This window comes from Cryptococcus neoformans, chromosome 5 (genome assembly GCF_000149245.1).
Source record: "Cryptococcus neoformans var. grubii H99 chromosome 5, complete sequence".
Classification (NCBI taxonomy): Eukaryota; Fungi; Basidiomycota; class Tremellomycetes; order Tremellales; family Cryptococcaceae; genus Cryptococcus; species Cryptococcus neoformans.
In genome coordinates this window covers 732,713-747,712 of record NC_026749.1, presented here as the reverse complement: position 1 = coordinate 747,712, position 15,000 = coordinate 732,713, and the positions used below count along the sequence as shown (strand labels likewise).

The 15,000-nt window shown below is 47.3% G+C and overlaps 8 protein-coding genes and 1 non-coding gene; 7 read left to right on the top strand and 2 right to left on the bottom strand.

The window, feature by feature from the left end:
• CNAG_01266 (ATP-dependent protease La) overlaps positions 1–520 on the top strand; it is a 4,007-nt gene extending 3,487 nt beyond the window's left edge. Inside the window, exons 7-8 of the mRNA XM_012193612.1 lie at positions 1–82; positions 137–520. The exon at positions 1–82 is cut by the window's left edge and continues 279 nt beyond it. Coding sequence (XP_012049002.1) covers positions 1–82; positions 137–330 — 276 coding nt within the window. The 3' untranslated portion in view covers positions 331–520.
• Positions 521–576: 56 nt separating this feature from the next.
• CNAG_01267 (hypothetical protein) lies at positions 577–1,818 on the top strand. XM_012194039.1 has 5 exons: positions 577–846; positions 907–1,041; positions 1,094–1,255; positions 1,310–1,520; positions 1,590–1,818. The coding sequence occupies exons 1-5, from the start codon at positions 700–702 to the stop codon at positions 1,712–1,714; spliced, it is 780 nt and encodes a 259-aa protein (XP_012049429.1). The 5' UTR covers positions 577–699; the 3' UTR covers positions 1,715–1,818.
• A 120-nt stretch (positions 1,819–1,938) lies between these two features.
• On the top strand, positions 1,939–4,190 carry CNAG_01268 (the record flags this gene model as incomplete). 2 transcript variants are annotated; one of them, XM_012194040.1, is made up of 8 exons in its annotated part: positions 1,939–2,111; positions 2,170–2,225; positions 2,320–2,362; positions 2,438–2,725; positions 2,793–3,191; positions 3,252–3,310; positions 3,370–3,740; positions 3,830–4,190. In XM_012194040.1, 8 exons carry the CDS (start codon positions 1,939–1,941, stop codon positions 3,962–3,964), a joined length of 1,524 nt encoding a protein of 507 aa, XP_012049430.1. In that variant the 3' UTR covers positions 3,965–4,190. The 2 variants fall into 2 exon arrangements, with proteins under 2 accessions (XP_012049430.1, XP_012049001.1); XM_012193611.1 differs by having other exon boundaries at positions 3,827–4,190.
• CNAG_12451 lies at positions 3,742–4,449 on the bottom strand. Its single transcript, XR_001045755.1, has 2 exons — positions 4,105–4,449; positions 3,742–4,030 (listed from the first exon to the last, which is right to left on the bottom strand). It is a non-coding gene; the product is annotated as a hypothetical RNA (non-coding RNA).
• Positions 4,450–4,520: 71 nt separating this feature from the next.
• Positions 4,521–7,173, top strand: CNAG_07429 (asparagine-tRNA ligase). XM_012193610.1 has 6 exons: positions 4,521–4,571; positions 4,742–4,973; positions 5,058–5,405; positions 5,506–5,623; positions 5,685–5,822; positions 5,870–7,173. The coding sequence occupies exons 3-6, from the start codon at positions 5,149–5,151 to the stop codon at positions 6,896–6,898; spliced, it is 1,542 nt and encodes a 513-aa protein (XP_012049000.1). The 5' UTR covers positions 4,521–4,571; positions 4,742–4,973; positions 5,058–5,148; the 3' UTR covers positions 6,899–7,173.
• Positions 7,174–7,500: 327 nt separating this feature from the next.
• Positions 7,501–9,204, top strand: CNAG_01270 (hypothetical protein). XM_012194041.1 has 5 exons: positions 7,501–7,709; positions 7,761–8,503; positions 8,556–8,702; positions 8,766–9,005; positions 9,053–9,204. The coding sequence occupies exons 1-5, from the start codon at positions 7,580–7,582 to the stop codon at positions 9,089–9,091; spliced, it is 1,299 nt and encodes a 432-aa protein (XP_012049431.1). The 5' UTR covers positions 7,501–7,579; the 3' UTR covers positions 9,092–9,204.
• A 624-nt stretch (positions 9,205–9,828) lies between these two features.
• CNAG_01271 (pre-mRNA-splicing factor ISY1) lies at positions 9,829–11,332 on the top strand. XM_012194042.1 has 4 exons: positions 9,829–10,164; positions 10,241–10,415; positions 10,476–10,666; positions 10,733–11,332. The coding sequence occupies exons 1-4, from the start codon at positions 9,963–9,965 to the stop codon at positions 11,209–11,211; spliced, it is 1,047 nt and encodes a 348-aa protein (XP_012049432.1). The 5' UTR covers positions 9,829–9,962; the 3' UTR covers positions 11,212–11,332.
• CNAG_01272 (hypothetical protein) lies at positions 11,234–13,060 on the bottom strand. XM_012194043.1 has 6 exons: positions 12,582–13,060; positions 12,509–12,527; positions 12,371–12,416; positions 11,799–12,155; positions 11,687–11,743; positions 11,234–11,632 (listed from the first exon to the last, which is right to left on the bottom strand). The coding sequence occupies exons 1-6, from the start codon at positions 12,657–12,659 to the stop codon at positions 11,470–11,472; spliced, it is 720 nt and encodes a 239-aa protein (XP_012049433.1). The 5' UTR covers positions 12,660–13,060; the 3' UTR covers positions 11,234–11,469.
• Positions 13,061–13,147: 87 nt separating this feature from the next.
• Positions 13,148–15,000, top strand: part of CNAG_01273 (cellular nucleic acid-binding protein) — a 1,857-nt gene continuing 4 nt past the window's right edge. Inside the window, exons 1-8 of the mRNA XM_012194044.1 lie at positions 13,148–13,628; positions 13,698–13,711; positions 13,771–13,812; positions 13,889–13,899; positions 13,956–14,010; positions 14,070–14,227; positions 14,291–14,534; positions 14,595–15,000. The exon at positions 14,595–15,000 is cut by the window's right edge and continues 4 nt beyond it. Coding sequence (XP_012049434.1) covers positions 13,707–13,711; positions 13,771–13,812; positions 13,889–13,899; positions 13,956–14,010; positions 14,070–14,227; positions 14,291–14,534; positions 14,595–14,634 — 555 coding nt within the window. The 5' untranslated portion in view covers positions 13,148–13,628; positions 13,698–13,706 and the 3' untranslated portion in view covers positions 14,635–15,000.

Sequence of the window (15,000 nt, the reverse complement as noted above, 5' to 3'; positions counted from 1 at the left end):
GAGATTAGTTTGCTTGGACAGGTGTTGCCAGTTGGAGGCCTCAAGGAGAAAATCTTGGCCGCACACCGGGCTGGTATTAAAAGTGAGCTATCCCGTAGCTAGAGTCATACGCAGCTGACTAAGCACGATTCAACAGAGCTCATCGTTCCTGCGGGATGTAAACCAGACATTGACGAGAACGTCCCAGAGTCTGTCAAGGGCGGAATCGAATTTGTCTTCGTTGAAGATGTGCGGCAAGTTCTGCATGAAGCATTCCGGGGGACGGAAGTGGAGAAGAGATGGCAAGAGACGCTTCCAATGGAAGAAGAGCCGCAAAGAGAAAGACATTAGGGGAGTACAGGGAGGACACCGCCATCTAGAGATTGAGATTTTTAGCACATGAGCGCTGAATGCTGGGTGTAGAATGTTGGCCTCAAGCGCGGATTTTGACATTGTACAGTAGTATTGGCGTGTTATGGTATAGCATTCAGAGCAAGTCAGTGGTATAACAAGTATTCGAATGCATTGATGCCGGACTGGACTTTCGTTGTTTTGGGTTATCTCGCTTATTTAAAGAAATGGAGTCCGCGCCGAGTCGGGGTCGGTTGCGTTTATCGTCGGTTAGCGGGACGGGGAGAAGGAGCATCCGACTCAGCAGTCAGAGCAGGAGCTTAAAATTAGCCGGCCGTGAGACAGCAATGGACCGTCATCCGGCGCGCAATGACATATCTCAACTCCTACCAACACCCCACCAGCAACCTCCCAAAGGACATACACCTCAACACCCCGCCAGACCAGTATGACTTTAACTACGTCTTCGAAGTCAAGAAGCTCAAGTCAGATCGAGTTGAGCTCAGGCCGCTGGTAGTACGTCCAGCCCCTCTGTCTATCTCGAGAACAAATTCCATGCTAAACACAATTTATCAGCCGTCTCTCCATGCCCAACTCATTTATGATGGTGTGACTAAATACCCAGAGGTATTGAGATGGCTCGGTGTCAAACCCTTCGAAGACTTGGGTGACGTACTTGTCTGGATAGAGACTACCTGCAGGGCTCCTTCCGTGAGTATAAACTGACGTCTCTTCTCCAGGGAATCCCTGACACGATCTCAAGGACTCTCAATTTTTTGCCATCTTCTCGGAACCACTCAAGTCACAGAGCGAAAAAGTTGCTCCGGAAGACTACGAATTTGCAGGCATCATCGGGATGATTAACTCGAGCTATCAGGCTATGGTTTCAGAGCCCGGCTATATCACCATTCTTCCTCCATTCCATGTAAGGTCCCTGCCATGGAAATTGGGTAAGGCTGATCATGATGATTTCAATTAGAGGACGCACGTGCAAACCCATTGTTCCGGTTTGATCATGCATCGCATCCTTGATCACCCTTCTCAGGGTGGACTGGGGCTCAGGAGGTGTCAGTGGCTCACTACTACTCTGAACTCTGCCAGCCAAGCGGCATCCAAAAGGATGGGATTCAGCTTTGAAGGAGTGATCCGTTGTATGAAGGTTTTACCTGAGGGAAAGGAAGGTATCAGGGGTAAGTCTGAAAGGCTTTATTTTTTTCCTTGTCGGGATCTTGTCCGTAATGTTGACAAATATTGATAAGATGGACGACCAAACGTTAGACAGGCGGAGTGCATGGTCCGAAACGACTGGTATTCCTCTGTGACATGGTACGAATGGGAGGAAGGTGTGAGGGAGCATGTTGATAAGCTCATGGCCAGGCGATAGGTCTGTCTCCAAGGCTTCTGGGCTTTTGTATATTTTCAAACAACCCCGTGTTAGACCGATTCCGCAAAGAGAATGAGAAACCTTTCAATGGCCATCCTTTGATGCTCGTTTGAGGTTGAGGACCCAGGTCATAAACTGATTGACTGACTGACCTTATAAAAATTATATCTGACTAGTTCGCTTCAAGCTTGCAATGGTCGTACTCTAATATCTGATAGATGGCAATGACGTACCCCGTGTACCATCATATTTCCCAACCTTACACTTACCACACATACATTCCTGTGGACGAAAATGTCGGACCATCTCCCATCTACGCACTGTTGGTGCTCAGTTTGGTCTTCTTCATGCCTGCCAATGTCATGCCAGTCCTTATTCCGGCTGTAGACCGTGTATGGTAAGCATATAGAGAAGATTGAACTCTCATGTTCGAAGCTGCCCCTAATGCTCTACAGGCAGATGGCAGATCCCGCCTTAAAATGGGGATTCTTCATCATCATTAGCGCATTTCGTAAGCTTCAACTATATTAGGTCGTACATCATTTGCCGGCAGTCTGACTCACATAAAGTCGTTCAAATGCTCGGGTCATTGCCCGGGGTACCAGGAATACATGTCACGTATGTTCATATGGTCACAGCCTTCCTTCTGTATGTTCCTGCCTTCAGTTTCCTGCATCGTTACCCATTATGGCCTCTTAAATAATTAAGGCTTATCGATTGTAGAGTTGCAATCGTCTGGAACACCTTCGTCCCCATTTCTAGCGCCCAGGAGGAAGAGAATAAGACGCCCTCAGTCAAAGAAGATAAATCTACAGCAGGGAAGAAAAGAGAAATTTCTAAGGAAGAGACCAAGAAGGAAGTAGAGATTTCGCCTTGGGACGATTTGAGGGCTCACCCTTCGACATTTCTGACTACGAGATTAAACAAGATGATGCCGTGGCCCTTTCCTATGGGGAAGGCAGCGAGCGAAGGAAAGGAGCTGTGGTGGGAGAAAGGGACACATCTTCAACTGTGCGTCATTATCCATTGAGAGTTAGGAGTTGGCAACTCAATCGAACACGCTGACTATTATTATAAGAGGCCATTTTAATAGGGAGAGACTTGGAAAACTTAAGGAAGAGGAAGGTTCTGAAAAGAAAATGAAGCCGAAACCAGGAACAGAGGAAGGAGAAAGAGAAAGAGAAAGAGAAAGAGAAAGAGAAAGAGAAAGAGAAAGAGAAAGAGAAAGAGAAAGAGAAAGAGAAAGAGAAAGAGAAAGAGAAAGAGAAAGAGAAAGAGAAAGAGAAAGAGAAAGAGAAAGAGAACGAGGAAAAGGAAGCATGACCACAGGCAATGTGAGATTATCGTCCAAAAAAGAAAAGGCACCAGGAGAAGCAATGACAGCGGCGTCCACACCTAGAAGAGAGGAGGACAAGAGAGACCAAGAGAATGCGAAGATTAAGGAAAGTAAAGCGAGCAGGCAGGCCCTAGAGGACAGGTGGGTGTGGCTCACAGCCAGATAGAGACATCGCTTACATTTAATAAATTCATCTCACAGACAAGGGCGAAAGTTATGTAGGACCAAAAATTTGGTGACGATCATTGGCATCAGCTCTAGTAAAACTGCCTTTCTTCTCCCCACCACACATAGACCACAAGGCTAACTTTTGGGACAGTAAACATGACACTTGGGTTTCTACTACTTATCTTTTATTCGTTCCAAATCGTTTCCCAAGAATTAAGTCATCGCGTACCCCACGGGGGGGAAGAACTTGCTACAATTCCTTCTAATTCTTCATCGTCGTCTTCGAGCTTTTCCCAAATAACTTCCAACCTTGAATCAGCCAATGAAAAACAGCTCATGAAGCTGAAGACAGTGAAGGAAAAAGAAGTCTCTAACGAGAAAGTATCGAGCAGCAAAGCGCCGTCAGTTGGGCCGAAAGAGGGACCTGCCACAAGTAGATCCATTCAAAAGGCAACAGGTCCTAATACAATGACGAAGGTCAACCCCGAAAGTGGTGGTACTGGTACTGATGTCCCTTATGAGGCAAGTATTGGATTTTGGCATGAAACAAGGTCTCTTATTAGGTAATATTGGAGAGAAGCTGATTTCAATTCTACCGAATCCACCAGCAGGCTGAAATCGGTATGCACTACATCTTCAATCCCGATGGGAAGGGAGAGAATGTGGAAAACCCTTCTATGCAGATTCCTAGCTTGGGCATGTCTCATCCTTTAATGACGACAACATACAAGAAATATGGGAATTGATGTTGTTATTGTGAATACAAGGTTGCCGATCGAGAGAAAAGTGGGCACGGAGATCACGACGATAAGCTTAGAAGACATGGTGAGATGATGAAGCGAACTTCTTAACTTCCCAAGCGAAGCAGAAACAAAGCAGCACATACATGTCAATCCGGTGTCACGCAATGAAGACCGTTCGTAGTACATCATACAGGGGGTTGTTATTCACTGTGCGCGCGCTTGCATATTCGATTTTCCGATATGCAGCGATATGTTACATAACGGTGGATAACGGACACAATTTTGTCCGGTATGCTACCAAAGTGGGCATATCGGGAGAGTCCGATATGCTGCCGCGCGCACGGTGATTGTGCTCATTTTTTACGCATTATTTTTATTAAACCGTTACGAACCCTTTAGACTTCTGACACTCTAAAATCTATTTGTTAGGGACGTCACGCGGGTCAGCGTAAAAGCCCGACGCTCAATCGAAGAGGGCGGCGAGAGGAAGGACGAGGACAGAATAGCCGAGGCCTGAAAGGGAACAGGAGCCGGACTAATGGCTGACCGATGCGACTTTTAGACGTTGGAAGGTCTGGAAGGTGGAAAGAGGCAACGGGACTGGGACAAGGTAAGAGAAGACAACAGTATTGATTTTCTGAGGAAAACTATGAAAACTATAAACTACGGTTTATATACTTTTCCTAGTTTTCCTTGCTTACTCATCTTTCTCATACTGCTGACTCATGTACTGGACGGGGCCCGAGGAGGTGGTGAGCATGCTGACCAGAGCATGTATAGATAGCTCGAGGGAGACGGGAAGGCAGAGAGATGGCTGGAAAGAAACCGAAGGGCGAAGAGAGATGTCGAGAAACCAAAGAGAATTTAGACGATCGGCCGCGGTCGTCGGAAGTGGAGGTGCTTTGGTTCGGCGGCCGAGAGAGGTGGAGGTTTCGGGTGTCACTTCTGCATAGCGTCGTGACACTATTTTATTTAAGGGTGTGGAAGCATCATCTGCAAGATACCTGGATGCGTACGTAATTTTTATTTTCGCCCGCTGCTGTGCGTACGTAATAGGGCACAAGATGGTTTTATTTCTGATGGGATAATATGATAGAAGCAGATCGCTCGAGTCAATACGCGAGTATCCGCAATCCATAACTTCGAAATTCCCTCATCTTCTCAGTACATCCGTTTCTCTATAGGCCATGCGCTCGACTCAGCGCAGGCTCTCATCTCTCCCTCCGACCATCCGCTCTTTACTCTCTTCTCGTCGTTCCACTCTCCCATCTATCTCTTCCACCGTTCACCTTGAAACGGCATCATGCGCGAACGAGCCTGTGGAAATTAATGGATGGATCAAGTCTGTGAGGGCTCACAAGAACGTGGCATTTGTGGAAATGAGCGATGGTAGCACTGGGGAGAATATACAAGCGGTGTTGAAAGGAAAGAGCAAGGCCGAAGGGTAAGCTGTCTGTTACATGCGTCTCTCCCCGGTTTCGCATCATAATCCAAGCCATTGTTATATTTTTGCCAATGAAACGAGTTTAACTTTTTTTACCTAGCTTGAGTATTGGGGCTAGTGCCAAGCTCAAAGGAAGATTAGAACAGTCTCGAGGGCGAGGACAAGATGTCGAACTTGTTGTTGAAAATGCCCAAGTGTTGGGTACATGTGATGCCGAGGTGTGTCGTTCACCGCTATCCATTATCTACGCAAATCTTCTCACGAGTAGGGTAAGGGTAGGCCTATCCCATTCAAAAGAAGTCGCTACCTGCTTCAGTCCTTCGGGATAATGCTCATCTGAGATTCCGAACGTCTCAAACAGCGGCAGTCATGCGGATACGGGATGCATTAGCTCGAGACTGGCATGATTGGTTCGAGGTTAGTATTTTCTCATGCAGTTCATTGTTGCTGCTGACGATTTGAAGAGTCACGATTTTGTCCACATTCACACGCCAATACTGACCGGGTCGGATTGTGAAGGCGCTGGTGAAGTGTTCACCATCGTTGATTACCCCCCTCCATCGTCATCTACCGCTCCTCAGCCTTTCTTCCCCCATCCAGTCCATCTCACTGTTTCAGCTCAACTGCATCTTGAGGCTCCCACGCATGCGCTCTCCCGAACCTACACCCTATCTCCCTCTTTTCGAGCCGAGCCCTCATTGACATCTAGACATTTATCAGAATTTCGTATGCTTGAAGCCGAAGTTGCTTGGGAAAATGATCTGGATGGACTGTTGAGCATAGTTGAGGAAGGGGTAAAAAGTACTGTTGAGAACATATTAAATGGTGAAAGGAGGGGAAAGAGGTTGAGGGACGACTTGAGTATCATCGCCAAGTCTCTTCACGAGGTTGATGACCTTGGATCTGTGATTGGTCATGCCCAGGAATTCACAGACCCCTTATATCATTTGCGACAGGTAATGGATAAGCCTTTCACCCGTATCACCTACACGTCGGCTCTTGAGCTACTTTCTTCTTTGCATGCTGATTCGCCATCTACGATATCCCCACCACCTTCATGGGGTCAAGGCATATCCACAGATCACGAAAAGCTTTTGGCGGCACATTTCAACGGGCCGGTATTTGTGACAAGGTATCCGAAGGATCTCAAGCCCTTTTACGTGCTTCCTACCCCTTCCACCATAAAAAACGAAAAAACCCACGCATCGCAAGGTTCAACAGTGGAATGCTTTGACCTTCTATTTCCTCACTGGGGTGAGATGGCTGGAGGCTCTCTTCGTGAGCATCGCTTAACTGAACTCACTCATGTGATCGAAGAGATGGGGATGAAAAAGGAAGAATATGGTTGGTATCTTGACTTAAGAAAGTACGGAAGTGTGCCCCATGGGGGTTGGGGTATGGGATGGGATAGATGGGTTGGATGGGTGACTGGCTTGGGTAATGTGAGGGATGTGGTGCCGTATGCCAGATGGAAGGGACATTGCAAATATTGATCAGCATATAGAACCTGAAGGCGGGCTTATAGCACCCTAAAGGGAAGATAAATGATCAGTATGCATCATGGGAGATCCAAAGGATTGTGGGCCAGTTTATCATTGTACTGGAACAAACCAATAGCTAGCATTGTGGCACCAAATTACGGTTGGGCGTATACAGCACTTGTACCAATTATTACCAACAACAATAATACTTGCTACCATAGGAGAACGGAATCAGTAACGTATTATGGGATCAAGTTTTCATGCATATTGTGTTGGCCTCTGGCGGGATTGCACATCTTTATTTCACAACCGCTACCCTATTGCCGACAACTGTAACCTTGCTAAGGACAAGAAATCAGTTTACTATGTACATACAGTATTTTTTTTTTTTTGTTTTTTTTTTTGTTTTGCAGTGTTTCAACAAACCTCCTCATGCTGTTAATTTGCAGGAAGGAACAATTACGTAATATGGGAGAATGGAAGAACGCGAGGAAGGAAAGCGGGCGAACGTCGTGGAGAAGAAATGATGGATCCCGATTGCTTCCTTGCATTGTTACGTAACAAGCTCTTCTATAAAAGAACAGCAGTCACGATTTAATGACGGATAATGCGCACGACATCTAGATCTAATCGTCTCATCTTTTCTTTCCATATTCGTTACCCCTACTATAACTCGCACAGATCTCATATTGTATGTCTCACACGCCAACATCGACCGCCTCAGGTAATGCTCCGACAACGGATAAAAAACCATCCCTTACCGGAGTAAGGATAAAGCAGAGAAAGGGTCAGGCGAAAGCCACCGCAAAGTTTGAGCCAGAAGGTAAGTTCTAATTGTCAGCGGTAGTGGCTACAGATTCTTATATCTATTCAGCTTTCAGAGACGCCCTTCTTCTCCATCTCGCTCTTCTTCCCCACCCCATCACGAAAGACGCCCTTGTTGCCAAGCTAGTGCAAGCTGGCTCCACTCTTGAGTTTTTGAAGTACTCTGAACAGCTATTCGAGCTTCTTTTCGTAGGCGGGCTACTTCAACCCGGAGGGTCTTATCTCGACGACAAGCGCTCTCCTGTCTACATTTTGCAACCGGACGATGCCCCCGATGCGTTTCAAGATGGCGTGAAAGGTATGATTGAAGTTCTCAAGCGAGTGATGCAGAGGTATAAATACCTTCAAAAGCCGCTCGAGGAGAATTTCCTTCCTGGAGTACTTTCTTACCTTCCCAAATGGGATGTCAAGTCTCGTGAGAAGCTTGCTGAAGCAATTGCATTACTCACTATCGAGTTGCAAATTTCTTCGCGCTGTCTTCAGTCGCTCGCAAAGGAGCACGTTGTGAAGGACAATGTCGCTCTCAACTTTTTGACCGCATTCATCAAGACTTATTTGTCGCGCCAGTCTATCGACCAATTTGGATCCACGCTCAGGAGGTCAGGTCTCAAGAGCATTCTCGCCGTGTTCCCTCTACAAATTCGGGACAGAAAGCATCTCGAGGCGCACTTTAGGGAGGAGAACTTGCAGGTAGTCAATGATTGGTACGCTAAGTTGGCGTTGGGTGAAGTCAAGGACGAAACTGTGCAGGCGGTGGAGAGAATGATCAACGATGACGAGACTTCTGACCAGGTATGTTCAAATGTTTTCCTGGGGAAAGGGAGGCGGAGCTGATGCGAAGTAGATCGTTGAAGCCCTCAAGCTGCAACAGTCTGAAAGGCCAGTGTCCGAGGCAGATATTTCTGAATGGATCTGGCTCGCTCTCATGGGTACTGTGGACTGGACTGCTCGTTCTGACCAAATTGACACTTTTGTTATTTCCCATATTACCGTGAGTGGAATTTCTCTGGCTTTTTAGTCCACTAAACTTTGTTAATCGCACCATACTTCATAGCGTTACGCCTCTATCCTTGAGACGTTCTGTCAGTCAGCCAAGGCGCAAGTCAATCTCATCAATGCCGTCCAAGTATATTGCTATACAGATACCCGCATTATCAAGTCCTTTGTCCAGATTTTGAAGGTGCTATACAACGCAGATGTTGTGTCTGACCAGGCTATAATCTATTGGCATCAGAAGGGCGCCAAGCCGAATGGCAAGGGCCATTTTTTGAAGGTTGCAGAACCTCTTGTGAAGGTGAGTCACTCAGTGAATTTGTAAGAATTGCACTCACATATTGGCAGTTCCTTTCCGAGCAAGAATCCGATTCAGAAGAAGAATAAGTTGTGGGCCTACAGATTGATCAGGCGATGCGCTTCTTTGCGCGCAGATTCTGTACTTCGGTTATATAAGCATGCAGCTGTGTCATGAATGAACTATTTAAATGGTTCTGAGCCTGCCGTTCATCTTCGAACGTTGCTGGAATGTACGTAGTGGTCAATCCTAATTTAGGCATCAAGAAGCTTGGCACTTGCATTTGGTACTCTAATTGCAATAAATGCGCATAAAGGGGGTATACCGGACCGCAATCGGTTACACTAATGGCGAGTCGTATGCATTTCCAGGAAAGACTATTGTAATGGAGGGTTTCAAGCTTTTTGGGTTTTAAGAGTTTTAAAATGAGTACAGGCAAGCTACTACAATTTCATGTAGCCTTGTTCAGGAGTATTACTCAATGACCGTTTAGAAAATCAAGTAATGTTTCCCCACCACATTGCTGACAACTCGACGAGCCTGCCTTCAACGACGAAAAGCTCATTTGGAGCTCTGCTAAAATAATTTAATACACTGTGCGCGCTTGCATATTCGATTTTCCGATATGCAGCGATATGCCACATAACGGTGGATAACGGCGGACACAATTTTGTCCGATATGCTACCAAAGTGGGCATATCGGGAGAGTCCGATATGCTGCCGCGCGCACGGTGATACAGTTCCCATTTAAAATTATATTACGTAATATATACAGCTGGACGTTCTTAGATTCGCTTCGTTACAGCTGCTACCGTATGCTAGCTGTCGCAACCATCTTGTCGTTGGGCCATCCATCTTCATTTATCGTATCATCTGATACCCAGACGCTTTCTTCGAATTGCTACCCAGTCATCACAAATTAGTCATATCAAAGAGAGTAGTGGCTAACAATATATCAACATGGCTCGAAACTCTGAAAAGGCGCAGTCCATGCTCTACCGCTTTCGGGAGCAGCAAGCCATTGATATGGGTATAGGCACTCGTCAAAAAGGAGACCGACGCCCTCGAATGGCCAGCAGCTGTACAAGTCTGCGAGAAGCGGAGAGATGGAGAGGAGATATATTGAGGGATATCAGCAGGAAAGTCAGCAAGATCCAGGACGGTAAGATGTTTCCTTTACCCTGCTTGACATGGGGTGGTGTACTTGTCGATCGAATCCTAACTATTCTGATCACTAGTTGCTTTAACGGACTATCAAGTGCGCGACCTCAACGATGAGATTAATCAGCTTTTTCGCGAAAAAAGGGCGTGGGAGAATCAAATCATTAATTTGGGCGGCGCCAATTACAGGAGGGCGGCTGGGGTGATGACGGATGATGAAGGCAGAGAAGTTCCTGGTACGAGAGGGTACAAGTGAGTTGCTCCTTACCGTCTCAGTGGGTGGCGCTTACATGTTTCTTCTTTCTCTGTCAGGTATTTTGGTCGAGCCAAAGAACTCCCTGGCGTTAAAGAGCTGTTTACCCGTTCTACCCAGCAAGCAACTGAGGAATCTGCGCGCACCGCTTCATTTCAAATGTTCAGACATCAAGGACCTGATTATTATGGTGATGAAGACGAATTGGATAAGGAGCTGATTGATTCAGAAGATGTGCAAGCTAGAGAAGGTATGCTTTCCATCATATGCGATAATTTTTTGGAGCAAAAACTTATAAACCTTATCTGTGCAATAGGATGGGAAGACCAAGCTCGGAAATCAGCCTCCGCCCTCGGTATTTCTGACGAGACCATCCTCCCCCGTTATCCCATTTCGATATCGTCCAAGCTTCCCGACGCTTCGGTTGGTCCGACGCAAGTTCAAGAGAATGAAGAAGCGTCTCAGAAGAGCGAGGAGGCTTTAAAAGGTACGGGGAATAGTAAGCGTAAATCTAGAGGTCTGAATGATCTTGAAGAAGGGGGTCAAAAGGAGGAACAAGAGGACGCCAAAAAGTCAAAGTCGGACACAAGCGTTGCTATCAACAATGTTGTCGAAGGACAGACCATCACCTCCGAGGCAGCAGCTGCTGTTGCACAAGCGCAAGCTGCAGCCTTCCTTGGTGTGCTTGACGCGGAAAGTCTCAAGTTCCCCACAATGCCCAGCAAAGACGAGATGGCGAAAGTACTCTTAGACGTTAGGAAACAGGCTCTTAAGGAAGAGTACGGAGTATATTAATGTCATGGATGCAATGAAATGCGTTCAATTCCGTCTTAATCATCGTCCATGCTAGCTTCCAGGATTGTTTGCAGTCTGAATAATAAATAACAAAAGAATGAATTCATACACATGAACTTGGATGTCCATAGATAATAGGCAACATGCAGGGAATGTGTGGAAAAAAGGAAATTTTGTAAATCGTCAATCTATTATCATGTCGCGTACATATAGGATACAAATCTCAGCCTCTCAGGCAATGAATGGGCCTATTCATCTTTAAAGAAGAGCGGCAAGACCACCAACGACGGCGAGGCCAACAGCAGGGATCTGGACGGCAAGAGGCACAGCAGCAGAATCAGAAGCCGTGCTGTCAGCGGCAGAAGCAGCAGCGGTGCCGCTGGAACCCGAAGTGGTCGCGGCAGAGCCAGAAGAACCGGCGCTAGAAGCGAATCATTAGTTGACAACTTAACTGATGTTCGTAAGGGAAGCTCACGTAGTTGAGTCGGCGGCAGAAGAAGACGCAGCAGATGAACCGCTAGCACTTCCACTTCTGCATTGATGTTATCTTCCACACACATAAGAGTTCATAACTGACCCTGACTTACGAAGCGGAGGCAGTGTCAGAAGAGCCAGAGGCAGCAGCGGTAGAAGATCCGGAAGCAGCACCACCAGCGGCAGCGCCAGTTGAGTTAGCGCTGGAGGTAGCTGTCGAGTTGCCGCTAGAACTGGAGCCGCTAGCGGCAGAGGTGCTGTTGCTACCGCTGCTGTTGACACAAGAGGAGTCGCCGTCCTGGATAGTAACGGGAGAAGAGTACTGGATCGAGCCGCTAGCATCGGTGATCTTGAAAGTAATGGACGTGCCGGCGTCAATATCGGCGTTCCAAGTCACTTGGTTACCGGACTCGCTGTCGGAGATGGTCTCAAGAGCAGCGGCGGACGACTGGCCTCCGGGAATAACGGCGCTACGAAATAAAAAGTCAGTTACTTTGGTCAGAACTGGGTATTGGTCTCCAAAAGACAAGGCAATGGCAAAGACAAAGACCCTGCAGCTGATGCTACAGCTGTTCATTTGTCCATTGTGTTGTGATTCGCCTGCCCATCGACGGTAGAAAGAGGGTTGTACCGCAAAGCGCCAATGGACGAAATGACGTTGGACAGAATGTATAAGAGTACTTACACGATATAAGGGGCAGTACCACCGCTCCATGAGAGGGCGACAGGCTCTGAATCACCAGAGTTAGTTACAGGTCTTAACATGATGGTACCTAAAGCCATCGCCTTGGGGCGCTGATCACATTGACCAAAGAGCACTTACGACAGACAACCACAGAAGCCTAAATAATAGCACATCAGCAAGCTTCTCATGGGGTCGAGATGAGTATCCTTACGGGAGAGTTGACAGTAAGATCTTCTGCCCAGGCGGTCGCGAGAAGGGCAACAGTGGCAAAGAGAGCCTTGAAGTTCATATTGGAGCTTTTTCGTGGGATAAGATGGAAGAGATAAGATGGAGCAAGAGGTAATAATTGGGAACGGTGCGATGAGGATGAAGAAAGGAGGGAGAATGGGCTGGAGATGGTGGTTATAAAGGATAGAATTCTCGGTGCAAAGGGGGATAGGTGATGCTGCGAGTGTGGTTGGTAGGGGGATTGGCGGCTCTAGCGCATCATCGAGGGGAGGATCGAGACCTAGCGCTGCCCTAACAATGATGCCTTTGGGCTTTAGAGGAGGGTTGCTTGGCTTTTTCGCCATCTTCTCGACACACCGCATCCAGGAAAATAACGGCCCCCTCGAAATTCGCGTGTCGCGTCTGCGTTTGGCGACGTCGGCGCGTCGTGTGGTGGAGTGAGACCGGCATCGGCCAAGAGAGAGCCCGCCCGCAGTCTTGAAAATACGCTACATATATTACTAACCATGAAACAAGGCACCAAACTACTCGGTGACGTATGGGGAGCAATTTCAACCTGCTTATTACTTATCTTACGAAACAATTTAGCGAGACCCGGGACCCGACGACTGACTGGCAGAATCAATTACTCAAGTCGCAGCAGCAATACTGCGTGGTACTGTACTTCTGTTGTACTAACGGTTCTGATACGTAATACCCGTCTGTAGACCATCAGCGGCCGCAGCCGCCCTACTGGTGATGGCCACGTGGCCGTGAGGGTAATTAACGGGGTGCGACGCCTTGGGCGGCGGTGACCGCCGTACTTCTCCCTCTGACGTGGCTTTTTATTCTCTGAAAAGTTCGGTAGTCGCCGCCGCTGCTGTTTGCTGCCGCTAGTCCGAACTTTTCATTTCTCCCGGCGTTGACCAACGAAGGAACACGGCGTCCCTATTTTATCTCCCATTCCATCCATCTGTTCTCCAGCAATTACAGCTGACTGAGCGTGTGTGGAGGAAAGTACGGCAGCATTTGTACAAGAGGAAGATCAAAGGTGAGCATCTTCATTTGTCTGGAGCTCTCTTTGTCCATGGCTGATTTCGTTTCGTTTTTCAATGCGCAGACGAAAACAATGTTGTATGTTCTGGTTGATGATGTTGTTACAACCTGTACTCATCTTGCTCACTCTTTTATAGTGGAGCTGCTGCTGTTCCCGGATCCCGCCAGGGTTGCTTCAAGTATGTATTGTTCCTCTATTTTTACTCCAATATGCAGTATTTCAGATTTGGAACTCTTTTGCTGACTAAGTATTAGGTGTGGTAACCGTATGTCTATGATCTGTGACGTATATTGTGACACGACTCTCTCTGACCCCATTTAGTCGGCCACATTGCTGAAAATTGCCAAGCTCCTGGTCGCCTCTGTTACAATTGCAGGTGAGAACATTGTCAGAAGTTTCCTTACAGACCTGGTACTTAAGCGTTTAAACCATTAGGGAACCTGGGCACGAGTCGACCAACTGTCCGCAGCCCAGGTCTACCGATGGCAAGCAATGCTACGCTTGTGGTGGTGTAGGCCATGTTAAGTCTGACTGTCCATCTATGCGTGGAGCCTTCGGTCCCGGTCAGAAGTGCTTCAAATGTGGTCGACCCGGTAAGTGGATCCCATCTTTGCATTAAACCCATTGTCCTCTCTTTACTGATTAGCTGCTTGCAGGCCATTTGGCCCGCGAGTGCACTGTACCTGGATTCGTTGGTGCTTTCCGGGGCCGTGGCGGTTTCGGCGGAGCTTTTGGTGGCCGCCCTCGACCACCCATTAACCCTGATGGTACTCCTGTCAAATGCTACCGATGCAACGGTGAGAACCACCTTGCTCGAGACTGCCTTGCGCCTAGAGATGAAGCCGCAATTCTTGCCTCCAAGAAGTGCTACAAGTGCCAGGAGACCGGCCATATCGCTAGGTAAACAAAGATATTTTTCCTTACTATGAGAGTTCTTTTGCTTACAATGTCTGCTTTTAGGGACTGCACCCAGGAAGATGTCTCTCCTCCTGCGGAGTAATAGTATCTGTGCTTGATGTATTACTTTCTGTTGCAGACATAGACGCTTAAGCGGAAAACGTACACGGCATATGTTGGTAACCATCGAATTCGTAGCAATCCACAGATGTGCACTGTATAACAATAAAAGCACATTTATCGATTGACATCATGACTCATCACTGACTGCTTAATATCAATCCAACTGTCTGTCTCAGCGCAACAGGATTAGACAGTGATGTATCATAGCAATTCGTAGCTTTTGACGACTTTATATCGGAGGCATCATATATGCTAGATGAAGGCTACTGCTTTGCGTCAAAACATTTACCGAAAGGTGCAGAAAACAGTTATTCCGGATCTTGCCGTTGCCTATTCTATGTGATCT

What these genes read in the sequence shown, in the direction of transcription:
- CNAG_01267 (XM_012194039.1), top strand. Translation starts at nt 700, where the DNA reads ATGACATATCTCAACTCCTACCAACACCCCACCAGCAACCTCCCAAAG. An exon ending in CTACCTGCAGGGCTCCTTCC is followed by an intron (nt 1,042 to 1,093) that starts GTGAGTATAAAC and finishes CACGATCTCAAG; the next exon opens with GACTCTCAATTTTTTGCCAT. An exon ending in CCATTCTTCCTCCATTCCAT is followed by an intron (nt 1,256 to 1,309) that starts GTAAGGTCCCTG and finishes GATTTCAATTAG; the next exon opens with AGGACGCACGTGCAAACCCA.
- CNAG_01271 (XM_012194042.1), top strand. Translation starts at nt 9,963, where the DNA reads ATGGCTCGAAACTCTGAAAAGGCGCAGTCCATGCTCTACCGCTTTCGG. An exon ending in CCTGGTACGAGAGGGTACAA is followed by an intron (nt 10,416 to 10,475) that starts GTGAGTTGCTCC and finishes TTTCTCTGTCAG; the next exon opens with GTATTTTGGTCGAGCCAAAG. An exon ending in AGATGTGCAAGCTAGAGAAG is followed by an intron (nt 10,667 to 10,732) that starts GTATGCTTTCCA and finishes TCTGTGCAATAG; the next exon opens with GATGGGAAGACCAAGCTCGG.
- CNAG_07429 (XM_012193610.1), top strand. Translation starts at nt 5,149, where the DNA reads ATGCGCTCGACTCAGCGCAGGCTCTCATCTCTCCCTCCGACCATCCGC. An exon ending in GGAAAGAGCAAGGCCGAAGG is followed by an intron (nt 5,406 to 5,505) that starts GTAAGCTGTCTG and finishes TTTTTTACCTAG; the next exon opens with CTTGAGTATTGGGGCTAGTG. An exon ending in ACTGGCATGATTGGTTCGAG is followed by an intron (nt 5,823 to 5,869) that starts GTTAGTATTTTC and finishes GACGATTTGAAG; the next exon opens with AGTCACGATTTTGTCCACAT.
- CNAG_01270 (XM_012194041.1), top strand. Translation starts at nt 7,580, where the DNA reads ATGTCTCACACGCCAACATCGACCGCCTCAGGTAATGCTCCGACAACG. An exon ending in TTGTTATTTCCCATATTACC is followed by an intron (nt 8,703 to 8,765) that starts GTGAGTGGAATT and finishes CATACTTCATAG; the next exon opens with CGTTACGCCTCTATCCTTGA. An exon ending in TTGCAGAACCTCTTGTGAAG is followed by an intron (nt 9,006 to 9,052) that starts GTGAGTCACTCA and finishes ACATATTGGCAG; the next exon opens with TTCCTTTCCGAGCAAGAATC.
- CNAG_01272 (XM_012194043.1), bottom strand. Translation starts at nt 12,659, where the DNA reads ATGAACTTCAAGGCTCTCTTTGCCACTGTTGCCCTTCTCGCGACCGCC. An exon ending in GGTACTGCCCCTTATATCGT is followed by an intron (nt 12,156 to 12,370) that starts GTAAGTACTCTT and finishes TTTATTTCGTAG; the next exon opens with CGCCGTTATTCCCGGAGGCC. An exon ending in TCTGCCGCCGACTCAACTAC is followed by an intron (nt 11,633 to 11,686) that starts GTGAGCTTCCCT and finishes ATTCGCTTCTAG; the next exon opens with CGCCGGTTCTTCTGGCTCTG.